This window comes from Linepithema humile, chromosome 2 (genome assembly GCF_040581485.1).
Source record: "Linepithema humile isolate Giens D197 chromosome 2, Lhum_UNIL_v1.0, whole genome shotgun sequence".
NCBI lineage: Eukaryota > Metazoa > Arthropoda > Insecta > Hymenoptera > Formicidae > Linepithema > Linepithema humile.
The window spans coordinates 11,723,601-11,746,702 of record NC_090129.1 but is presented as its reverse complement, the minus strand read 5'-3'; the positions used below and the strand labels follow the sequence as shown (position 1 = coordinate 11,746,702).

The window sequence follows — 23,102 nt, the reverse complement described above, 5'->3', positions numbered from 1 at the left end:
TTTGAAAATCGTTTCACGTTATGCGGCGTAGCGAATGTTTGCATTTGCAAATATTGCCTGCCATCGCGGGGATGTGTGCTGGGACACCCTCGTGTAAAGCACTCCCTCGCCCCCGTTGACTTATGGCGCATAGGGAACGCGTCCGTGGGCGCTGCAGCACGCGATTCCGCCACCCCCGGGAATAAGCAGCGGGCAGAAGCGTCGCGACGCTGATGTCGACGGCGTTTTAGTAAAGACCGACCGTTCGTGGCGAACGCAAGCGACCGCACCCCCGGGCTATCGTCGGGCTGCGCCGTTGAGAAGCCCTGAGGAAACCGTATCGCCGCCAAACCATTCTCCTCCATCTCCAAGGATAATACTCGCATTTACCGGCCCTTACAGATAAGCTCTCGCCACGCCAATCCGAAGATCGGGACAAGCTTTAAAAATGCCGCGGGTGAGTTGTACTAATATCTTTTATTTATTTATTTATTTTGTTTTATTATTAAAATAATGATTCATGATTTATTTTATAAAATAAATGGATTTTTTTTATAAAATAAATAAAATGGATTATTAATTTATATTTCAATTATAGAAATAATATTGTGTAAAGATGGTTTTATTATGTGGTATTCAAAATGTATTATATGGTAAGATATTGTTAGATCAATAAATTTGACTAGTATTATCAAACAATTTATTCTAATAAGTTATATTAATTAAATGTTTTTACGAACGGAGCATTACGCATACACCTGTGACGCATAAATATCTTGAATATGATTCAAGAATACGAGTACTTAATCTTATATTCTATAATCTTAATCTTAAATTTTTGTATTTTCAATTAGATTTCTTAATTCAAAGACAAAACATCGATTCTCGATGTTTAATTGCGTATCACTGCTATTATCTCGTGATTGATCGACAAAATTTTCAAATAAGGAGTTAATTCCTCGAGCTTCAGCTAACACTCCCCCTCTCTCTCTCTCTCTCTCTCTCTCTCTCTCTCTCTCTCTCTCTCTCTCTCTCTCTCTCTCTCTCTCTCTCTCTCTCTCTCTCTCTCTCTCTCTCTCTCTCTCTCTCTCTCTCTCTCTCTCTCTCTCTCTCTCTCTCTCTCTCTCTCTCTCCCCCCTCTCTGTAGAAATGAAATCATTAGTAACATTGATTAACTAGTTCCACGCCAACGAGAGTTGATTGACTCCTTCCATTATCTCTAACTGCAGAAACATTCGTGGTACGAAGAAGAGATCCTATTACTACTAGTAGTTCTCACATGATACGGCTGATAAACGTACCAACTAATTAATTATAAAAGTTTATTTATACTCTCTTCTTTCGCAATTATAAACATATAACTATTTATCATGTAACAAAATCATTAATTATTAAAATAATTTCTATTTTTGTACAACAAAAAATAATAAATATAAAAAAAGAATATAGTATTTCTCGCATTTCTAGTATTACATTAATATGTATAAGAAGTTTGTCGTTTTCTAATTATTCTATTTAATAATTTTCTATTTAATCCTATTTTCATTGAACACTTTGGAGAGTTTTTGAAAAGGGAACTATATATATACAAAAAATTAAAAAATTTATACGATGACTACTTCGATTAATAAAAAAAGTTTGATATCTAATTTTATTTAATTTTACAAACAATGCAATAAATTTTTTCTATCAATCTACGTATCCCGTAGTAACTTTTATAATCATAAGTACTCGTGACTGACCACTGGACAGTTTCACAGACTATGACGCATTCGTTGCGAGGGTGTCGACGTGAAATCATAATAATCTATTCATGAACTTTTGGGACTCATTCTGTCACGTGTCGCAACCTCGTCGCAACACCAGTCACATGTTCATGACAGTACATATGCTTCCGATCATGCACTATAGATGAAATAAAAACAAAAGTTTTTAGAAAATACTTTGTCGATTTTGACCACGCATACAAATTCGTAAAATCGCATTCTTATCTATGTACTCGTTTTAACAAAAATAAACTTTGACCCGCGCTCATATTTAAGGCCAAAAGTAATCATATGATTTTCAATACGTTTTAACAATACATCTTTGATTGGACAAATAAATCTCAAAATTAAAGGTTTACAAATTGAACCTTTTAGGTAAAATAATTTTTTATTCGACAAATAGGCATATGTGATTATTTTGCACTTGCGTGACAGTCATTGACGATTCGCAAAATTTCAACCCATATTTCATGGCGGTGGCAAGGTAGCGCGACGTATGCCGGAAGAGTTGCGTACTTACATACGTATGTTAAAATGAAACGCAACCTGGTGCGCGTTTTAACGCGCGGCGCATATTGTACTGACACATTCACCACCGTAAAGTTCGATCGATACGACAATACATAAAGAGCTACACTTCCTTTTGTAACATCGATTCCTCATCTCACAAACTCCAATTAATCATCTCTCATTATAAGTGTTTTTGCGATAAGAATAACATAGACTTTTATACAGCAGGATGCGCTTAACATGAATTGCAAAAAAATATTATCATGTATTCGTATGTTGCATAATCCCAAAAACGCTGCGGTCTACAAATCACTGCGACCAATGTTCATCGTTATATAATCATATCAAACTGTGCTGATGCAACGTTTTGATCAACATTAAAGTGAAATAAATAAAAAATCTCTCTCTATATATATAGTGTTTGATTTAATCTATCCACGCTAATATCTCGGAAATGCGTAGACTTGCACAAAAAATAAAAAAAACTTGGTGTTACTTGAAGACGATTTTCTGCGTGATGATATCATATCCTACCCTACTAGGTTTTGAAGGGTGAAAGAAGGTCAAATTTTCTAAATAAAAACCTTCGACAAATATAACACCAATCGATAAATCTCGGAAAGATGAATCCAATGTCCTATGATTTTATGGATTTATCTTGAATATTACGACAGCAATTAATTTTTAAAGATTGCCTCCGAGATTCGGAAGTATCGATTTCTATAAACGTTGATGAGCGCTCGGCACTTTTGTCAAAATAGTAGGGGAGGGTATGGTATCGTCACGCAGAAAATCGTCTTCAAGTAACCTTACTGAAAGGGCTTTTTTCATTTTTTGTCTAAGTCTACACATTTACAACATATTAACGTGAATAGATTTAATCGAACATTCTGTAATGTTATGTAATTCACATGCCTGTTTGTTACTTTGAATTTCTCGCGATCTTGTTTGGATACGATTAATTAATGTAGTTTTCGTAATAACATTTTAACGCTTTAGACTTTGAATGTTAATCATTGGACATTGGCCATGGATAATTTCCGCATATGAGAGACAGTTCTTTTCTGTATTCTCTCTAGATTTCGCATTAGAAATTGCGAAATGGTGTCAATAGTGTAACAACGTTAAGATTTGCAAGTTAATCGCGAATTACATTTTTGTTTAAATAAACAAAATTTATTGTGACGTGCTTGATAAAAATCGAAGTTGAATGTGTTTTGAAATATTATCGAGAAATCCAAAAGAACTTATTATGAAAACATTATTAAAAACGAGCATGCAACTAGATGATATTTTGCGCGCGATAAATTCAATATGCTGCATAGCCACTTTGCATAATCTTTCATAATTCTTACAATTTTTCCTTCAATAGATGATAACATGTGTGGTCGAGAAATATCATTAGATAATAGTTACAGATTAATTATTTCAAGGCCAGTTTTTCATTCTGTATATTCATAATAATTGATTTTACTAAAGCTTGTGAAACAATAATATAGAAATATTTTCTTTCAGATTTCTACAAAGAGATTTGTAGAATTAAAAGAATTAAAAACTCTCTCGCAAAGGGAATGTTAAAATTAAAACACAACATAGACTGAAGAATTATTTCTTCGAGATATCCTACATCTATTAAATGGATCCAATTTTTATATGATAAAATAAAAACAAAGATAGGAGTATCTCTTACGGAACCACATAATTACAAATATCCACGCATCGAAACGGAAATCTTGTTAATGATTGCAAATAAGTCGTTCATTTCTTATTACATATTTCTTCTCTTTGTGTTTATATCGATATATCGATATATCATAAATTTTACGCAACAGACTATATGATTTCTGTAAAGAAGATTTTACTATCCTTTTGCATGAAGTTTCTCAGAATGAACGGTATCGCATTCTCGACTTTGTCCTATCGGCAAAAAAATACAGACGCGTACATGGATTCCTTAACAATTCATTAAAAATCCACGGATTCTCCACGACGGATTTATCTATGGCTCATGGGACGAAGTAAGAGAGAGCTGAGAGAAAGAGAGAAAAAGCGATACAGTCTTATTGACCCACGAAGTGGCCATAGTCTACAAAAACTCGTTCAGATACAGACTCGATCGCTGTTCTCAGCGGGCTTTGTGACGAAAGAAATTCCACGGTGGAAAAATACGTTGGAATTTGTGTACGCGTTGAAACGACCTTCCAACACGACTATCAATTAGCATGAGGACCGCGAGTGACAGATTTAAAAGTCAATATTTTTATATGTCTCTTGTGTGAAATATGGTATTGCCTACGAGATATGCTATCGTGCGATGCGTAATAAATGAAGACACTTCAAGTCTGGGTCGCTATTGATATCGAAATGTAGATTTCTAGTTTGACATTTCCGCACCCCATTTGTCACTTCTGACTAATACAATTTTATATCTGAAATTATAGTCGATCGCAAAGTCCAATGTTAAACTATGAACATGCCGCATAATACATACGCTAATTTCACACGCTTTAATAAATAACAACAAGTAGCGATTGAGCAGGTTTAATGTTTCAATGAATAGCAAAAGTATTTGCATATTTCATTTCTTATCGCATAATTTTGGGCATAAAAAGATTTAAAAAATGCTGTTTTCTTTCTTATAAACAATTATTCTAAAAAGAAATTCTTATAAAAAATTATTCTAAAAAACAAGATGTACAAAAATTTGTTTAGTATTCAAAAATAAACCATTTTATAGATAAAATAATAATTTCTTAGCGTCGATGCTACAACTTTGTTCGCTTTAACTGCATTTCTTGCATTTAAAATGATATAGATACATTTTAGACTTTAGAGGAAGAAAAAACAAAAAAAATAAGTACTAAAAATACGGAAAAAAAGAATTTTGCTATCGCAACAAAATCATCGTTGCTATATTAGATAAGACAGCGAAAAAATTTTGCTATTAATTAATTTTAAATCTATTTTCGTAGCAGAATAGATATATTTTGCTGAATACATTTATTCGAACATATTAATTTGCTTTTGCAACAAAACAATTTATTTCTAACAAACGCATTTTGTTATTGCAGCGAAATTGTTGTTAATAATATAAATTTGCGATGACAAATAAAATTTCACGTTTGAACAGTTAAACACAAAATTACGAATTATATGAATTTATATTTACACTTTAGTCTTAAGCATAGGAAAGAGCTGTAAATATGTTTCTAGTTAAATTTTTGTATATAATTCAACGTAAATCTTTTAATTCTGTATTATTATACAACTCAAAAGAACTCTAAATCGTTTAGTGTTCATTATAAAGTTTATGATACACAAGTATCTATTTGGCTAATTGCATTTCATATTTATTTTTTATATGAAATCTTTCTTGATATAAATTTGGATATTTTCTTATGTACTTGGCGTATTTCTTTTTACCTTTGTAAAATCTTTTTATGTGATCTTACTGCTTTTTGTCGAAATTATAAAAGAAGTTAGAAATATTTAAATTCTTATGAAAAGATGGAATGTGAACAAAAAATATTAAAATATAATATAACACAATTACAATTTGTAACAATGCAGTTAACATGTATTGTTTTCATAAATAAAACATTTACATTTTTCTTTAACATTGCACATTGAATATTAATTGCATTATATTCGTTCTGCGAAAAATATGTATACATTTTAAAATTTCGAAATCAACTGCATTTCTCTGCTTTCAAATTATCTATTAAAATCCAATCTGTGCCTTTAACACGCACATCACATTTGTATAATGTTTATCAATTATATTTTTACCATGATGAAAAATTGCACTAATAACTTTATACATATATTCGTACTAATATCTTTGCCGCAGGTATAGCTTTAATATTTAAATTTGCAATTTTAATCAATTTTATATTAATAATTTTAAATAAGAATAATTGAAAGATAAAAATATCTCTTGTTACTGTTTAATCAGTTTTTTTTAAATATAGAATCAGTACCATTATTATATAAATTAATGCATTTTAACGTAAAAAATTATATTCTATTCGCTCTTGAAGATTAAGTAACTTTTTATATTTTTCAGATAATGGAAGCAATAAAATATAATTTGAATGAACTTGTACATTCGTATAATTGCATATTTTACATCTCGAGGTAGTACTTATTTGATGCTCAATTACATTTTTTATGCTATCTAAGTTCTTAATAAGATGTGTAATATTTTTTTGTAAGATAAATTATTATGAGTAATAAAACGTTTTAGTCACAATTTCGGGCCTTCTTCAGTTTAAAGCCAAATGGAAAGGAGAAAAAAAAAACGCGGATTCTGACTACAATATTAACATAAAGAATTAACGGCGTTCGTTATTATATGTATAAAAGGATGCAGACGTACTAAAAGGTTGTCGCATTCCAACAACCGTTCCTTCTTTTCTTCTACCTTTTTGTTTAGTTGTTAAACAGAAGAAGGCCCGAAATTGTGGCTGAAACATTATATTACCCACAATAATTAATAAGCTAATCCTTGCACCTCAACAATTACGCTTTGGTTCTCATTGCCATTTTAACATTGTTTAAAAACTGTTATAAATTAATAAAAAGTATGTTTTTAAAAAAGTAGTTATATAATTTCTGAAAATGCGTTACAATGTTATTTGTAAACTTTTTATTTGCCACTTTGACATCGTTTAAAAATTGTATTATAAGTTAATAAAAAATATATTAAAAGTAAATGTGTTATAAATTTAAAAAATTGTATTATAAATTAATAAAAAATGTATTATAAAAGAAATGATTTATTAAATTTCTAAAAATGTGTAAAAATGTTATTCATAAAATTTCTGACATATACAGAAAATTCACATACTCGTAATAATAAACACGTTCCAACATGTTCTTATACGTGAGCGGTGTGAACATATCTTCACAGACAAAAATCAATTTGTTGTTCATGTGCATGCGTTCATGATACTGAATCTTAAAATAAAGAAAAACTTCCACAAAAAATATTTCGAAATCTCAGAACTGACTGCACCTCGTTCAGACTGATCGCAATCGAAAGATCACCACACATTCCAGTGTGTTTATTTCCGGTGTATTTCTATATGATTGCTGAATCTACCAGATTCCGGTTGAATCTTCCAGAATCTTGCATTAATAGGAATTCTGGTAGATTCAACCAGAATCTGTCTTTCGTCCAAAATTGAACGGACGGTTTGTTGAATCAAACAGAACATTTTTCTCAGCGCATCAATACAATGTTTTCAAATTTTATTTAAGCAACGAGAATGGAAAATATGTTCAAGTCACGTAAAATGAGGGCATAGATCATATTGAACAATTTATTTTAGCAAGTTGTATTATATTATTTTTTGTTTGCCAGAGAGCAAATTATTTTTTTCGCGAGTGCATTTAAAACGAACAGAGTCTATGTTATTCTTTAACTTTCAGAACTCGATGATTCAATTCGACTGCTACCAGAATTAGATCGTTTTAAAAATTGCACAAATGGAAAGAAAAGACAATTTAAACGACTGATTCTGTTTCTATCGATTTTCTGGGATTCTCCCTAGAAAGTTAAAAGCCCTTCTTCGAGCAAAGTGTTTAACTCAAACACGACGAGTCTGCGTCTAATTTCTGCCCTCTCCCTACAAAGAGGAAATATCTAGTATCTAACATTTGAGCGAATGGAAATAGAAGAAGCTCGGGTCACTGCCAGGCACTGAATGGCACCAATCGATATATGCTCAACCTGGTTCGCCAAGATATTATTGCCGAATACTCGCTTGACTTCCGTATAAAGACTTTCTATATAACTGGAAATTGTCACGATGACTTAAACGCGCCGCGTGAACCGGCGACACGCTATAATTTGAATGCCAAAGAACTTCCACTTGTGAATGAATTCTGCTCTATCGTTTGACAAATTTTGCCTGCTCATTGTAAATCATATTTTCCGCTGAAGCATTCAAAGACCTGGTTATCAAAGTGTCGCTTTCATTGCTAGTTGTATGTCAAATAGTTTAACAAAGAAACTCTTTTTCTCCAACAACCATTCAAATTTATGGCGTTCTTTGTGATAAATATTGCGCGATGATTGGTGCAAAATTTATTTAATGTACACTACTGCTTACAGACACTACTGCTTTTTTCAACTCAATTAATATTTAGAATATCTGTAGAAGACCATTATTCACTGATTATTCTAAAACAATGCTGTCGAAGACGGCACGAAGGATGAACCTGTCCAAATGCGATTCTACGAGTAGATTTCTGACGTATGTAGTTTTGCGGCACGCTTCAGCGATTGTATGCAGTTACCATCACCCCATGAGAATTCTGCACCTGAACTAATAACTACCGCGAGATAAACCACACGTCCGTTTCGGCAAATGCAATGCATTAACACATTCCAACAATATATCTGTATATCCGAAACCAGCATTATTATCTTTTCATAAAAAAAGTTACTTAATTTATATTTTTAAAAATTATTTATTTACGATCTCATTCGGCAAGTGCGCGTAAAGAGTAAAAGCATGTCTATCTGAATATTATTTTACCACTACGCGTTCTACTCGAACATGGTATGAGCAAAATTAGATACAACGACAAATATTAAACAAGAAGAGTGTTTAGAACTTCTATTTTGCCAATTTGTTTCGTCTTCATATCGTGATAACGGTATATTTTGGTATCACGCAAAGACCGTCTTCATGCCATAATCAACAATCAAGCTGACCTATCATAACCATGAACGCCTTGTCAACGGTCACGGGTTCAACTATTATACTGATAAGAATCTACAAAAAAAAGAAGAAAAGAACTTGAATCAAACAGAACAGTGTTATTTGACCATTTAATTGGTTTTAATTTGCTTGCAAATTATCTTAAACAAAAAACAGATTATTCTTTGTGGACTAATTGAGATGATAAATATAAAAACATCTCACACATTGGAAATCAGAGAAAAATATCAATATCATAAAATTAAAAATACATTCTATATATAGAAAGTCCGATATAAAAATTCAAAATCAACATTTAGAAATGCTAAAAAATAAATTGTTTGAATACTATATACATATGGAATAAGTTTTATTTAAAAAGATAAGATAAGAGTTTATAATACAAATAAAATATTATATTGCTCAAATTAATTTAAATTATGTGTTGCAGCCAGTTTCGAAAGGAGCTTTTCAATTATCGGCACGAGGACAAATGGAAAGGCGGCGACCACCGTTTCTCAGAGCTTCCAGCAAAGCCAAAGAGGTAAAAAAATTAAACGCGTTATATAAACACACGTATCAATGATACTATATATAGAAACTAGTAAAATTTAAATTTTTTCGCATCTTGAAATACTCCATAATTTTATTTTAGGTATGTTTTTTGCAATATTGATATATTTTTTTAATAATTGATAATAATTGATATATTTTTCATCACATAAAAAAGTTTTTAACATAATTCCCCACACGGAACATAATATCCAATGGACGTCCATATAATCTCCATAACTCCATACCACATCTATCTCTATAATGGATATTAGATAAGTTTCTATTAGAAATCCATATTATTTCTATGATAAATGACGATATAAATCCATCATAAATGTCTATTAGACATCTGTTATCGATGTTTGATAGAAGTATCAGTATCCATAGTAACGAATATCGTTAGTGCATCGTCGATGTCAAACGTTTCGGCTGATCATTCAGCCATCTTCAGTGCTAACGTTACAAATCTGTTTAGTAGAAAGATTGTGGTTTCAATTTGTCATTAATAAAATTATTTGGAAGTAAAGTCACAAATGTGATTGCGAGGTAGTCTTGTTTATGTAGGTGTTAACAGAATGTCACCACCCATACAGCACAAAACATCCTCAGGATATCCTCAGGACATCGAGGATATTTCGGTGTCCCAAGGATGTTCTGAGGATATCGAGATCTCCCCAAGATGTCCTAAGGATATGTAGGATATTTTGTGCTGTATAGGCATGTTCTCGACTGTCTCATAGTCGTGACATTCTGTTAACATCTACATAAACAAGACTATCTCGCAATCATATTTGTGACTTTACTTCCAAATAATTTTATTAATGACGAATTGAAACTACATTCCATCAAAGCTCTATGAAATATCTATAGAACATCTATGATTGCTCCATATGATATCTATGAATATATTTAATGGATGTCGAATGGAGGTATGTAATACGGAATGTGGATGTCTAGTAGACATCTATAGGAGATTACATAGACATCTAATAGAGGTTTCGAATCTCCATGATGGACATCTAGTGGATATCCATTAGAGGTTTTTGTTCCGTGTGGGTCACGGCATAGACTTATATTTATCTTGTTATTCTATACTCAAGCACACAAAATATTTATATGTAATTAAATTTTACTGCTTTTACTATTATATAATTATAAGTCCCAACATTATTGTTATAAACATCGATATACTAAAAATGTATTCAAACGTTGATAACTGAATATATTGATGGAATAATATATCCGCATAATGTATACTTTTTGCAAGTTAAAATTATATTTTATATTAAACATTGAAATTAAGTTAAAATAAAATTCTACATTTGTATGCAAATTAAAAAATTTTATGTTCTAAAATATAATCCATCTACGCAATTTTCACACAGAAACAATTCGCTACGCCAATGAATGTGACGTTTCATTGCCATGGCAACTCATATGTAAATAAAAACAAAATCTTAACCTAAGTTTAAAGAGATGCACGATTTTCGATTTATTGTACTATCCTCTATATTTATTACATATTTGTATTATTTGTTGATGTAATATTTGTAATCTCTCTTCTTCTTAATAATAATAATAATTATTATTATTATTATTAATTTTGTAAAAATGTTTTAAAAGAATTATCATGTAATTATTGTGTAATTTTTCTTTAAGAATATATACAATAAAAGTTTATAATACAAATTATTTGTAAGAACTACGTTCTTTTGTGCATATATATTCTTGTTCTTTTCTTTTAAAGTAATATGTCAAATTGAAAAATAAATAAATGGAGCTTAATGTCATTATATAAATATAAAATATTTAATTAAATAAAGTTAAAACATGATCAAAGAGCTGTGAAGTATATTAGAAAATTATGCAAAATATATTATGCATTTATAGACCGAACGAGGAACTAAGATGGATACTACACGTAGTGGGGGTGCGGTAGAGGAACAAAATAGTGATGAAAGTTTGTCGCCAGATGCTTTAGTTAGACAAAATTATGAACTCCGTCATCGTCTGGAAGAGGAAGCCGCAAGTTATAAAAGACGTTTGGACACATATCGACAGGCTCAGCAACATCAAGCTGCTCTGGTCTCACGCTTACAAGCTAAGGCAAATATTGTATTTTAATAAATAAAAAACAATATATACATATTCCATAGAAAGTAAATTATAAGCTTATTGATGATCACCAATAATAATTAAACAATATTTCAGGTTTTGCAGTATAAACAGAGATGTTCAGAACTGGAGAATCAAATGGCAGAAACAGTTCCAATAGTTTGCGATACTACTAGACCAGCAACAGTGTCTTCTACTTCTGTGTTGGAAACTGCCCATCAAACACTTCGAGACATACGTGAGGAGCAAATACATGATTTGGACACAGCCTTGAAAAAACTTGGAGAGGAACGACGAAAGTACGTAGAAGTGCAAAAAAAAATTAGTATTTGACACCACTTAACTTAATAAATATATAGAATTGTGTTATATTTTAAACATACTTCTTTCCTGACGCAGATATGAAGAACTCTTGCAACTAAATGCAACTCTGAAAGATCAGCTGGAGGAATCTCATCAAACGAATGAAGCATTGACTAATGACTTGCAGAAGCTGAGTAACGATTGGGACGTTTTACGAGAAGAATTGGTTATCAAGGAAGACGAGTGGAAGGATGAGGAACAAGCATTCAATGAATATTACATCTCAGAGCATAACAGATTACTGAACCTATGGCGCGATGTTGTGTCCGTTAAGAGATTGTTTGCGGAAATGAAATCTGCTACGGAGAGAGATTTGTCTAAATTGCGGAACGAAATTATTTCGTCATCTAATGAAATGACATCGGCGTGCAATAGTACAAATTTTACTATGAAACTGCAAGCCACTACAGCGGCTCAATCGACAGTAAAACTATTATATAATTATGTTTTACTAATAGTTGTTTCCATTTCGTTATGTATATATATTTGGACTTTATTTTCAGCCGTCCCATAGAATGCAACAACAGGAGGAAGAACATGCTACGACTATCCTGAAAACAGAAATTGCGACACTCAAGCAGCAGCATGCTGCTGATCAACATGAAATACGTACGAAAGACGATCGGATAGATCAGCTTATTCGAGAAATCCGCAATTTAGTAAATATCTGTTTATCCTATTTTAAATTTAATTTTGACTGAATCAATATATATTTAAAACACAAATAATACATATAATGGAAAGGCTCATATATGATAACTATCAAATAATATAATAGAAAGGCATTGAGAGCCGTCGCGGGATGTTAGTGCGAAATTATTTAATTTTTCTTAGAGAAATTAATTTATTAGTCTACGTGAGACAGTTAAGTTGTACACCGATCTTTGGTTCGAGATACTTAAAGTGTACGAAAAGTTTAGTACATTGTTCTCACATATGGAGAATCATTATGTACTGATAGGAATTATTGGAAAGAAAGGAAGAGAGAGAAAAAATATCAATACATATTTTATATTTTCTGATTTATACAGGAAGAACGATGTAGCGTTTCCGAAGCCGTAGTGACACAAACTGAGCGAATGCAAGAAGATATCGAAGTGTTAGAGTCTGCATTGAGAGATATCGCGCATACTGTAATTCAAGACGCCGAATGTCGGGATACCGATGCCAAACAAACATCTACGCATATTCATTTATCATCCAGTGGACCAATTCCGCAAAGATCGCCGAAGAGAAGCGCGAGAAGTAGCACCATGCCAGCATTCGCTGAAAGCACTATAAGTGCAGTACGAGCAGCTCTACAAAAGTATCAATTAACTATACGCGAGTTACAGGTATAACGTGTACATATCTTGCGAGAAAAAAAATTGGCATTGTATACATTAGTTACTTACCAACTTTGCGTTATAGGTAAAATTGCAAACGAATAAGGAACAACTTTTGACAATGCGCAAGCAATGCGATACCACCGAAACAAACGCTCAGATGCTGAATACAAAAGTTACAGAACTGATTTCTCAGTTGGATTCATGTCATTCCCAATGTACACAGTTGAGTCAAGAGAAAGAGATGTTGCAGAAAGCTCTTGACACTGTAAAATTGGAAAAAAATGCTTTGGATAAGAATAAAGTAGAACTTAATAATACGGTAAGATGTTGATATAAATAAATTTTTTTACTTGATTATTGTTACATATAATAGTGTTAATTGATATATTTTAATATTTATAGATAGAGGCACTTAAAAGTAATTGCGAAAAACTTCAAAAGACAAATAATAAATTGCAAAAATTATGCGACAATCTGGAAGATGAAAAAATGTATTTGCAAAACGAACTTAGTAGAGTATCAGAGGATGTTGATTTAAAGTAAATAAGTTTACAGCTATGTTATATTATAATTTGTTTCAAAATTTCGTAATTTTACCTTTCAAAAAATTAATTTTCAGAGAATTAAGTTTAAGATCAGAGGAGGATAAATGTAGTAAAATGAGAGAGGAGCTCTTAACGCTGCGAGAAGATTTAAATAAAGCTTATCTTGCCAAAGATATGTTGGAACAGCACAAGTTGGAAACCGACGCATTAATCTCTCAAATCGAAAAAAACAAAGGTACGTGTTCTTTTTCACAGATATTTTTCAATAATTTATCAATATGATATCCAAAAGATGTTACGTGAACAAATTTTACATGAACAATTTAGGTGATCTCGAGTTGGAACTGGAACGAATATTATTGGAAAAGTCAGATATGCAGGAAATTTTAATAAAAATGGAAGCGATGTGCTCAAATCATGAACAAGATAAACAGAGATTACAAGAAGAATTAAAAAAGGTAAGGTCTAGTATCGTTAGCAATAATTTGTAGTTGATATTAAATACAGATTTTTCTTGTAGGTGGTAGATGAGAAAAACAAGCTGGCGAATCAATGTGTGGATCAGCAGGGAGATTTAAATTCATTGAGAAAAGAATTGTTGCAAGCGGAGCAAATTCGTCTTGACATAGAATCCGAAAAAGTTACGTTGAACGAAAAAATTAAATTCTTGGAAATAGAAAAGGAGAAGGTAGAAATAGAATTAGGTCAGGTGACTCGCGAACGCAATGATTTAAGTAACCAATTGTCCATATTGGCACGAAAAAAGGAAACATTAAATGAGGAACTTATGAGACTTAGGCAAAGGCTGGAACAGTCCAACGAAATGAACGCGCGAATAAATAGAAGCTTGAAAGATCTTGTAAAAGATAATGAGGAGAAACAAGTAAGAATGATTGTAACATGTTGACATATCACAGATGTTTCATACTCTTTGACATTATTGAAATGATAAGACAATTTATTATTTTCGTTTTTACAGGTGCTTTTAGAAACGAATGAGAAGGAATTTCAAAAACTGCAAGAACAACTTGCATCAATGCGCACGGAAAAAGAAATCTTGGAAGGAGTAGTGTTTGATACGCAAACTAATCTGGAAGCTACACATGTCAAGAAGACGCAGTTAGAGAAAGAGCAAAAAGAAATATTGGTAAAACAAGAAAGTTTGAAAGGACAGGTAACACGATTAACAAAAGAACTAGAAAACAGTGAAAAACATGCGCGAGATATCAAACAGTCGCTCACACAACAGAGTGGCGATCAAGTCGCAGAATTTCAACAAATTATATCCAATATGAAAAAACAATCTGAAGATAATACAAGAAAGATGAATGACGAAAAGGTACGTATTTAATTATTTATAGAAATTAAATTTTATTTATACTCTCTCTTTAAAACTATCTAACGCGGACATATGTTTCTGTTCTTTATCCATCTCTTTTTCTCTTCCCCTTACAAGGAGCAAGTAAGAATAAGTTTAGAAAAACGATTGCAACAGTCTTTATCACAACTGGAAGGAGAGAAAACGGAAGAAATCAATCATCTGCAACAGCGGATAGAAGAGATGCAGCAGCATATAGAAAATTTGTGCAAGCAACACGAAGAAGTGCTTCTTAGAGCAGAGAATGATAAACAGCAAGCACTTCTTATCGGTCAGTAATAAAATATGTTTGAGTTTTAATTTTTCTTTTTTCTTGTATTTTAATTAATTTTTAATATAATATTATATTAATTTCTTTCTATGATATTATTAGTAAACGATTATATTATTACTTAATCGATGATATCGATGAAAATATTTGAATTTGTTACAGCCCATCATGAGCAACAGGCTTTAATAGAAAAGATTGACACCATTATGCGTGAATTAGAAGAGGAAAAGAACATCTTGGAACGTGTTAAAAGGGAGGCTGCGGCACGCGCCGAGCAAGAACGTAACAATACGAATCAACTGCGCGATGAATTAAACCGTCTGAAAACAAGGCTAGACGAGACAAAGTTGAAAGCTAACGAAGAAAAGATGAAATTTGATTTAAAAATAGAGGAACTCTGGAAGGAACGAGAATCCACGCAAAGAGAAGTCGAAGAATTGCAAGTTCAACTACACATGACGGAGGACAAAGTAGACGGACTACAAAATCAACTACACGATACTGTTAGGAAACTTAAAGATGGTAAATCAACTTTCCTTTCAAATTTATTTAATATTACTCGTATTTCACAACTTATAATTACAGCTGACAATGTTAATGAAACACTGCGCAAAGAATTAGTGGACATAAGGAGACAATTGGCGGACACGACATACGAAAAGGAAAAATATAATAACAGTAACAAGGAATTACGGGAACATGTTAAGCAAATTGAGAGCGAGAGAAGAGAACAGGGTAGAACATTGGAAGAATCATATCAAAAGATATCCGGTAATTATTTCCTTTCATAGATATCGTACATTCGATCATTCAATTTTTAATCGTCTGTGTTTAGCATTGGAAGATGCCAAAGCGACCATGGACACTGAAAGAACGCGCTTACAAGCACAAATGCGCGACATGGAACGCGACGCGTTACAATTGCAACAACAACTCCGCTTCACACAGGACGAGTTGCAAAAGAGCCACGAAAACAACGCTCAAGCTCAAAACGAAGAGAAGGAACTGCAAGCTAGATTAGCTAACGAAATCGAAGAAAGAGAGCGAATACAATTGCAATTACATCAAGTGAAAAAACAGGTATAAAAATATACGTGATTTTTCGCTCGATCCAATCAATAAGAACCAAATTGTTGTCGCAGGTTGTCGATTTAGATAACAGTTTAGAAGTTACACGACAAGAACTGGGAAAACTACGCACACGAGCAGATGAAGAAGATGAGAGATGGCACGCCCGAGAACAAGAGTTGTTAGTGCGCCTCGAGGATGGCCGTTGTCGCGAGAGAAAATTGGAAGATCAGAAGCATAATTTAGAAGTTTGCTTGGCCGACGCCACGCAACAACTTCAGGAGCTGAAGGTGTGGAGAGAAAAAAGAACAAAGATATACAACAATGAAACTTTTGCATCGAGATTTCTATAGAATTAAAGGTACATATATTTATAATATTAGGCGCGTCTTGGGGGATCTGAAGGAAGGGTGAGAGCCCTCGATGCTCAATTGTCACAATTAGAGACTGCTAAGAAGGAAGTGGAGCAGAAACTCAGCAGCGTAGGCTCTACTTTACGCCGTATCGCCGGTATCCAAATGGATGGAAGCGTAAACATGCCGTTTAAATTGATGAGTCCTTCAAGAAGGTGGAGTCCAGCACGTGGTAACTGAATAAAATTTCTTATTTTGACTCGCAACAACAATATAAATGTGTATCACCGACATCGTGTATATAACATGCGAATATATATAACATATTTTAATCAAGCGCAAGATCACGGTGACACTAGCAGAGATATCGTACTGGATGTCGATCCTGAAGCTGTTAGAAAAGGAGTACGGTCACTTATGCAACAAGTTGCCCAAATCGAACGCGAGCGAGTATGTTTAACTCCAACAATTGTATAAGCACCGATATATTGCGACAAAATCTATGACGATTAATAATTGCAGGACGATTACAAAACAGAATTGTGTGGTTTGAAAAAGCAACTAAATGAATCACAAGAAAACCAAAATAACACAGATGTAAAAGTCAACAATCTTTTGACTAATATTCGAACACTTCAAGAAGAGAAGAAATCTTTGGAAGCAAAACTCATTCAAAAACAAACTAGCTATCAAGCACAGGTATGCCTTTTTTATACCTATATGTCGTATGTGTATATGTTATCAATAAAACAAATATTTATTTATTTTTAGTCGGACGCATTCCAAAAAAAGACAGAAGAATGTGACCAATTATGTGAAAAACTTACAACCTTGGAATTAAAGATGAATAGCGAGTCGGAAGAGAAATCTCAATACGAGGTACAATCTAGAAAAAATTTTTATATCTTTGTATATCTGTCAGTGTATATAGCTTTGATTTATTTAGGATAAATTAGAAAAAATGAAACAAGAATTAAATAGATTGGAAACGGAAAAGCGTAATCTTCAGAAAGAAATTCGTCATAGCGAATCTCACGCAACAGAAATGGAATTACAGAGGATGTCTTTAGACGGAGATTTGCAAAGATTGCAAATGATGTTGCAGGAAAAAGAAGCACACATTCAAGTAAGATGGAATCACTTGCAATAAGCTGCTATATTTATATTTTAAATTTGTATTTTATAATCTAATATTATTATTCTCTTATTAGAAATTGCAAGATCGCTTTGATACGCAAAGCCGTACTATGACAAGTTTAGAGGAACGCTGTGGGTCTTTAAAATCTACCATAGAACAATTAAAACTAGCATTAGAAAAAGCATCCGTTACAGAAAGTGAACTCAAAGACGAGATAAATTTAATGCGACTTAATGTAATGGAGATTACTACTTCCTCTGAAAGTAACAACGAGAAACTTAAACAGGTAAAAGATCATTGTTAATGGAAACACATTTTGTACATTTTGAATTGAGATATATTGTATTTCAGCTGCAGAAACAACTTTCGAATACTGAAAATGAGCGTAGAATATTATCTGAACGTTTGGAAACGGTCCAACAAACTTTGTATGATTTGAAACATACAAATCAATCGTTAATCGATCAAAACGCACGGCTGCAGAATGAGTTAGCTAATAATGAAGTGCAGCGATCGGCTTTAGAATCGCAATTAAGATTGTCTACCTGGCCGCCGGAAAGCGCTTCGATCAAAGATGAAGAGTTGTTGCGCCAATTGCAAACTGCTCAAAGAGAAAGAAGCGAGATGAGAGGAAAAATAGATGCTCTTAATGACAAGGTAAGTGTGTACAATTATGCTCTGTACAAGGAAAGAGTCCAGAAATGCTGCAGGCTTTAAATTATATACATTTTTCATATTTGTGAAATCTTTCAAGGTAAAGCTGTTAGAAGCTGACAAACGTAATTTAGAGCGTCAAATTGCGTCGAGCAAATCCAATATTATCCGAAGTAAGAGTTACGAACGTCCGGAGAAAGCACATATAGAACTTCTGGGCACTAGTTACAGCCTTGACAACTTGGAACATGAGAATAGAGAATTAAGATTGAAAGTGCGCAAATTGGAGACTCAATTGGCAGAGAAAGAAGCCGATCTTATACGAATCAAATCAACCTATATCCATTCCTCTCATTCGTTATTGGATGCAAGTAGAGATAGAAGCGGTGAATTAGAACGGATCAGAGCCGCACAGTTGCAAGCTGAAAAATTATTAGAAGCAAGAGAACAAAGTCATCGTCAGCAAGTATCGCGTTTAGAAAATCAGGTACTTTAATAACCTTTATGATAAAAATGTGCCATGCATCTGCATGATATATCTATAGCATATTGGTTCAATCTATATAAATAAAATGTACATTTGCAGATACAATTGTTACGAGAGCAACTTAATCAGGAGATAAAGCGCAGGCAACTATACGTTTTACGGAGTACGCGAGCCGGTAGAGAAATGCAACAGTTGCGACAAGCATTGGGCGATTCTTTAAGAACTGTAGCGCAAGATCCATCACTTGATGCGGTATTATTAGAACACGAAGCGCGTAAATTAGACTCTACCTTAACGAGTACTACCAGTTTACCGCCATCATTAGCTTTGCCTGCTCCACCATCATATAGATCTAGCACTCCATCACAATTCAAATAATGCAAATAATGCAAGTGACTGAATTTTCTTTGAAAACTGCCAGTATCAAGTAGTACCTATATAAGTATTTATAAATTACATTTCTGGAGAATATAAAGTGCAACAATTCTTGCGTACATAAAAAAATTCTTTAGTACGCGCTTAAGCATTGCATATTTAAATTGTCACTAAAAAAAACGTATAAGCTCATTAATCTACCGTAATAAACTATGAATTAACAGCGCTTCTTGATATTTTACGATTAAGACGATTGCCGATCTTTTGATGATAATATTTTATTTGATATATGATCTATACATTGGACATATTAAATTTTTATCAAATTTTTTTATACGAATTTTATGCTTCCAATGTCTAATGTTATATGCGATTCAAATATACTTTATATAGCTTATTAATGCATGAGATATATGGAAGTTTTTATAATGTGTGCATTTTACAAGAATATTTAGCTGAATCAATTAGTAATATTTGAAATTTTGATTTTATTACATCAATTTTTATTTACTGGGTTTAAAGAAAACTAATTTAACTATTCAACAATTAATGCACATAAAAATCTCATTATATGATCTTATAATATTTGTTTATTAAAGCACATATTAATATAAATATTATTATTTAACTTTTAAGGAAAAATATTGACATAAATTGAATACATGCTAGTCCATATTTTCCATCAATTTAAAATGAATTTATTTATTTTAGAGATATATAATAATACATTACTTCGTACGTGACATAAATAAACGTTAATTAAAGATATATTGGAGAATTGAAGCATGTATGCTTGTGAGTTGTGTAACGAAACGTATTTATAAAGTAGGCGGCAACAGTAAGAAAATAATGCTATGTTTAGTCTCGTTCTGAGACCAAAGAAAATCAGCAAACAAGAGCATTGTAGAGACACACTTCCGATTATAAGATAGATGCAAAGCCACTGAACCATTTACTAACACAAAGTGTAGAGAACGGTATGTCGTAATAGAGAAGAGGATTAAAAGTACAGACATAGGTGACAAGAGTGGACTGTGTCTGTTCTTTTCGATTAAGAATATAGACATCCAGTCCTGCACTATATGTAATCTGCCTTGAGCCGTCTGGCTTACGATACAGGATAATCGAAAGTATTAAAGAAATATTGTTTATGCTGCATACTTCTACAATGCAAAGTTTTATGATAAAAGAAATTTTAATGTCAAAAAGTAATTATTAAGAATTTTAAGTTATTTTAATTATTTAGTCAACTATAGCTAAGAAAAATCAATTTTTTTTTAAATTTGTATTTCTAATATCAGCTATTAATTATTCATGAGCTAAGCGTTGTCGCTAATATATTCTAACTTTGTGAGTGCATTTTAGAGCTGTTTTATTAAAATATTAAAATTATTAATAATTTATAAAAAGCTTTTAGGCCCTTTTGAAATTATATAGGAAAATTATATATATTGTATTTTCGTGTTGAATTGTATAATTTATATTCACGTTCATACGTTTTTAGAAATGTATGTATGTATAAACATCACAAATCGTAACAAAAATACTATTGTTATACTTATGTTATTGAGTTATATGTATATTTGAAATTAAATATCACTCATCATCTCTATCACATTTCAATTGTATTTCGCTTTCACAACTTTACTATGTCATTTTCTTCCTTTTTAAGAAGTCTTTGTTATAAAAAATATCGTCGCCTTTATGTCAAAACCACGAATTTGTAGTAGTAGAGTTATTGCTATTTGAATATTTAATTTGCTCCGAAAAATCAGATACTAGTTTTATTCTTGTAATTTCTTTAGATTATTCAAGCACTGATTTATTATTGCTATCGTATCTCTGGTATTCGCGTCTCTGGCATAAAATTTTTGTCCAAAATTGGATAGGAAAATGACATCAGTAAAAAATCGAAAAATTGGTACATTCATGGTTTTGGTATAAATAGGACGATATAATAATACCAATCTGTGCAAACAAAACAAAATAATGATACGCGATAATAATGATAGAGGCACAAAATAATACGCGTACGTAGTATAGATAAAATTAAAATCGGAATAAGGTTCTTTAATAGTGTTTTCGAATGAACGAATTTTTATCCATCCTAGATCAATAAATCACTACTTTATTATGAATTCAAATCTTTGGCGAAGACGATGCAATGATGTCATTAATTAATCTTGAGTCGATCAAAACCTGTTCACTTAAAAACGCTATAAGAAATTCTTTAATTTAATTTTATAATAAAACTTTAATTTTATAATAAAATTATTAGTCTACACATATACACACGTAGGGATTATATTGATCGCTTTTTAGCAAAGAGACACAAATAGACACAGTGTCCAATACCAGAGAGTGGTGTAAAGTTACTTGTTGGAACATTATTTAATTCTCACAAGCAAAAGTATTTTGGTCAAAAATCCAAATTCAAATTTCTATGCCATATTGTTAAGCCTTTTAAAGTATATCTATGAGAAATATTAGTAAAATGTTTCTCATAGATATACTTTAAAAGGCTTAACAATACCCATACAGCACAGAACATTGCAATTACATTGCAATTACATTGCAGCAATGTTACAATCTTGCAAGTTGCAATGTAATATTGTTGAGACATTATTGCAACCTGTAATTGTAATATTTCATGAGAATGTGACAGCAACATTCCAACAACATTGCAATAGCAATATTTGGTAATCGCTAGTTCGTTCGTTTACCGCTATGCGACGCGCGTTGCAAAATCTATCTCGTATTTAAATTTTAGTCATGATGATTATATGAAACTTGCAAAGAGTGGCTAGTAAGATTGTTGGCGCCGGAACAGGCGCGACATCTTCCGAGACGGGCGTGCAGCAGGACGGGGCGAGACAGGGCGAGTTAGACGCAGAGTAGGGCAGAGAGAGAGAGAGAGTCAACTCGTTGTGCAATCACGGGCTTATCTTGTAGAGACGAAATAAAGTATCTTATAGAAATACGCAGCATTCAGTCGGAGAACCTTTCCTCCTTAAGTACAACATAATTGGCGACGAGGATACGGCACCAGGTTCGGCATTAAGACACGAAATCCATACAACGTTCAACGGACAAAATGGATACCTTGTTCACGGAATTTCTTAAAGCGCAACAAGAGCAGTCTCGGTTGCTACAACAACAGTTTTTACAATCGCAACAACAATTTTTAGAGCACATGGTACGACGCCTTCCACCGAGTTCCACAAAAGTTGAGGGCTCAGGTAACAATGGCAATACAACAGATTGCAAGGACGAGTTTCTTATGAAGGCTCTGGGTAAGAATATTCGAGAATTGTTACGTGCCGCAACTTATAGTTTCTTATATTACTCTTTTTTTATTCGAACCTTTGAACCTTTTTTATCTTTACTCCTTGATCCTAAACACATGACCCTTCGATGACTGCAATAAACATAAACGCTGTCCCTATGCCTAACGCATATTTTCCTTTTGACAAAACCGCTTCCTTCCAATAAACATTCCGCCGCTAC

General features: G+C 32.5%; 1 protein-coding gene across 1 annotated transcript; it reads left to right on the top strand.

The window, feature by feature from the left end:
- Window positions 1-233: 233 nt before the first annotated feature.
- On the top strand, window positions 234-22,811 carry Root (ciliary rootlet coiled-coil, rootletin). Its single transcript, XM_012366381.2, has 27 exons — window positions 234-436; window positions 9,417-9,509; window positions 11,411-11,626; window positions 11,732-11,934; window positions 12,035-12,422; window positions 12,502-12,657; window positions 13,030-13,332; window positions 13,409-13,645; window positions 13,729-13,865; window positions 13,946-14,106; window positions 14,199-14,329; window positions 14,392-14,754; window positions 14,851-15,210; window positions 15,328-15,520; window positions 15,683-16,042; window positions 16,106-16,291; window positions 16,356-16,600; window positions 16,663-16,878; window positions 16,972-17,173; window positions 17,279-17,391; window positions 17,464-17,640; window positions 17,713-17,820; window positions 17,888-18,067; window positions 18,153-18,365; window positions 18,431-18,736; window positions 18,834-19,220; window positions 19,320-22,811. Exons 1-27 carry the CDS (start codon window positions 428-430, stop codon window positions 19,596-19,598), a joined length of 5,922 nt encoding a protein of 1,973 aa, XP_012221804.1. The 5' UTR covers window positions 234-427; the 3' UTR covers window positions 19,599-22,811.
- Window positions 22,812-23,102: the final 291 nt, after the last annotated feature.

Bases quoted from the DNA above. Each gene is read 5' to 3' on its own strand.
- Root (XM_012366381.2), top strand. The intron at 17,174-17,278 runs GTAACTGAATAA...ATTTTAATCAAG, and splicing joins AAGGTGGAGTCCAGCACGTG to CGCAAGATCACGGTGACACT. The intron at 19,221-19,319 runs GTACTTTAATAA...GTACATTTGCAG, and splicing joins TATCGCGTTTAGAAAATCAG to ATACAATTGTTACGAGAGCA.